We start from the raw sequence: 2324 nt of genomic DNA, 5'->3' as shown, positions 1-2324 counted from the left end.
ACCCCCCACCCCGCTGCCTTCCCCCAGCCCCTTGCCAGCGCCCAGCCAGCCGGGAAGGCTACGGGGTATGAGGGATGCCCACCCCAGCATCGCCTTCCCTTGTCTGCCTGCCCAGCCCCAGCGCAGCGTCCGTCCGTCTATCCATCCGTCCGAACGCAGTACAGGGTGCAGCGCATGCTCACCCGTCAGGTGGCACAAGCCCCTGCGCTCCGGGCCGGCGGCAGCAGTGAGGCCAGGAGCTGCTGAGGCTGCGCCGAGACTTTGCCCTGGGCTGGCCAAGGCACCGAGCACAGGGCCAGTGGCAACATGCTGCCCCACAGAGTCCCGAAACCACCTTCAGGCTGTCCCTGCTCAGATAAAACCATCCCTAAGAAAGGAACAAGACTTGCCAGGAGGCCAGGGCAGAACCCTAACCCTCTGTCCCCTACGCAGCAAAGCAGGCATTTCCCAGTGCCTGATGTCCCCCTGGCATCCCCCCAAGCTGCGGGAGCACTGCTGGTGCTACTGACCAGGGCAGAGAGGATGTGACACGTTCTGCAGCAGCCCAAACCCACAGCCTACCTGTCCCGAATTCAGGGAGATGCCACCAGCCACCTCAGCCCTGGGTCCTCCAGATCTTAGGACTGCTCTGCTCTGTCACCTGAGACCCGATGAACGTACCAACACAGGTACCACTGGCACACTACCAGCGAGGTCCAAGTTGGCTTGGTGCCACCCTTGGCATCCCCCACACCCCAGGAGCTCCCAGCCAAAAACTGGCACCCCCACAGTCAGGAGGATGGGAGGACCATCCTGCAGCACTGGAGCGGGGTTGGGGATGCCCTTACCTGAGGAGCTTGTAGTAGAGGAAGCGGAAGGCCTCCTGCAGCAGCACAGAGAACATCACCCCAAATATCAACAGCCCCTTCTGCAGCTTCTCATCCCGGGGGTCGCTGGCTTTAACCGCGACAAACCAGATGAGGGAGGAAAGCAGCAGCGACACCAGCCAGAAGAAAGCCCTGCAAGAGAGAGAATGCCTGCTGGCACCGGTGCTGTGCCGGGACCAGTGCCGGTACCGGTGCTGCTGACATGTCCATGCCCCTTGGCACCATGCCCGCACCCCTCTGTGTTGGTACCGGCACTGGCAGCTGTGCCCTGGCATTGCCCACTCTGCTGCCAGTACCAGTGCCGTTCTGGTACCAGTGCTGGGTAGGTCGTGTCCATACTGGTATCGCTGCTGTGCCTGCAATCCTCCTCCAGGTAACCAGAACCGGCACCAATGGCCCCCTTGTGCTCACACCAGTACGAGTAGCAGCACCAGGCTCACATCCATGCTGGTACCAGTTCCAGCACCATACCCTACTGATCCCACGCATGCACCAGTACCGCTACGAACCCTGCACTAGTACTGGTACCAGTGTTCCACTGATCCCATGCCATTATTGGTATCAGTGTCCTCTGCATCATGTCCACACGATGTGGTGACCACAGTGGACCAGTACAATACCAGTACTACTGCCCTTGTTGTGCAAGGAATCACATCAGTATGAACACCAGCACTGGTGCTCTTTGTCACACCCACAACGGTACCAGTACAAGTACTGGTGCTCCTGCTGTGCCTGCAATGGTACCAGCACAAGTCTGGACACTGGTGCCCCTACCAGACTCACACGAGGGTATGAGCAATGGTACTGGTGATCTCATCATGACCATGACCACCAGTATGAGTACTGGTGTCCCTAACGTGCCCATGACTGCAACACTAAGAGAAACAATATTGGTGCCCCTGTCATCCAACAGCAACCAGTAGGAGTACTGGTACTGGTGCCCCTATTGTGCCCCCAGCAGAACCAGTATGAGTACTGGTACTGATGCTGTTATTGCACCCACAGCAGCCCCAGTATGAGTACTGGTACTGGTGCTCGTGTCATACCCACAATGGCACTGGTACTGGTCCCTCCATTCTGCCTCTGCCAGTACCAGATACATCCCTGTCACACCCATACTGGTACCAGCACCAGCACTGGTACCATCACCCTTGTCAAGCCCACACTGGTACCAATTCCCCCTCACACCCATATTGGTACCAGCACTGACACTGGTACCAGCGCCCCTGTCACACCCATACTGGCACCAGCATCAACACTGGTACGAGTACCCCCTCACACCCATACTGGTACCAGCACCAGCACTGGTACCAGTATGGACACTAGTACCAGCGCCCCTGTCACACCCATATTGGTACCAGTATCGGCACTGGTACCAGCACCCCTGTCATGCCTATACTGGTACCAGTACCGGCACTGGTACCAGCACACCTGTCATGCCTATACTGGTACCAGTAC

General features: G+C 58.3%; 1 protein-coding gene across 1 annotated transcript in view; it reads right to left on the bottom strand.

The window, feature by feature from the left end:
• Nucleotides 1–1203, bottom strand: part of LOC104286550 (gamma-secretase subunit Aph-1b-like) — a 3501-nt gene extending 2298 nt beyond the window's left edge. Inside the window, exons 1-2 of the mRNA XM_009885160.1 lie at nt 1163–1203; nt 828–998 (exon numbers count right to left, since the gene is read on the bottom strand). Of these exons, the coding sequence (XP_009883462.1) occupies nt 828–998; nt 1163–1203 (212 nt within the window). The remainder of the gene's footprint in view (nt 1–827; nt 999–1162) is intronic.
• Between the last annotated feature and the right edge of the window lie 1121 nt (nt 1204–2324).

Source organism: Charadrius vociferus, unplaced genomic scaffold (genome assembly GCF_000708025.1).
Source record: "Charadrius vociferus isolate BGI_N301 unplaced genomic scaffold, ASM70802v2 scaffold990, whole genome shotgun sequence".
NCBI classification, from domain to species: domain Eukaryota; kingdom Metazoa; phylum Chordata; class Aves; order Charadriiformes; family Charadriidae; genus Charadrius; species Charadrius vociferus.
The sequence above is the reverse complement of the archived record's forward strand: the minus strand, read 5'-3'. Positions and strand labels throughout refer to the sequence as shown.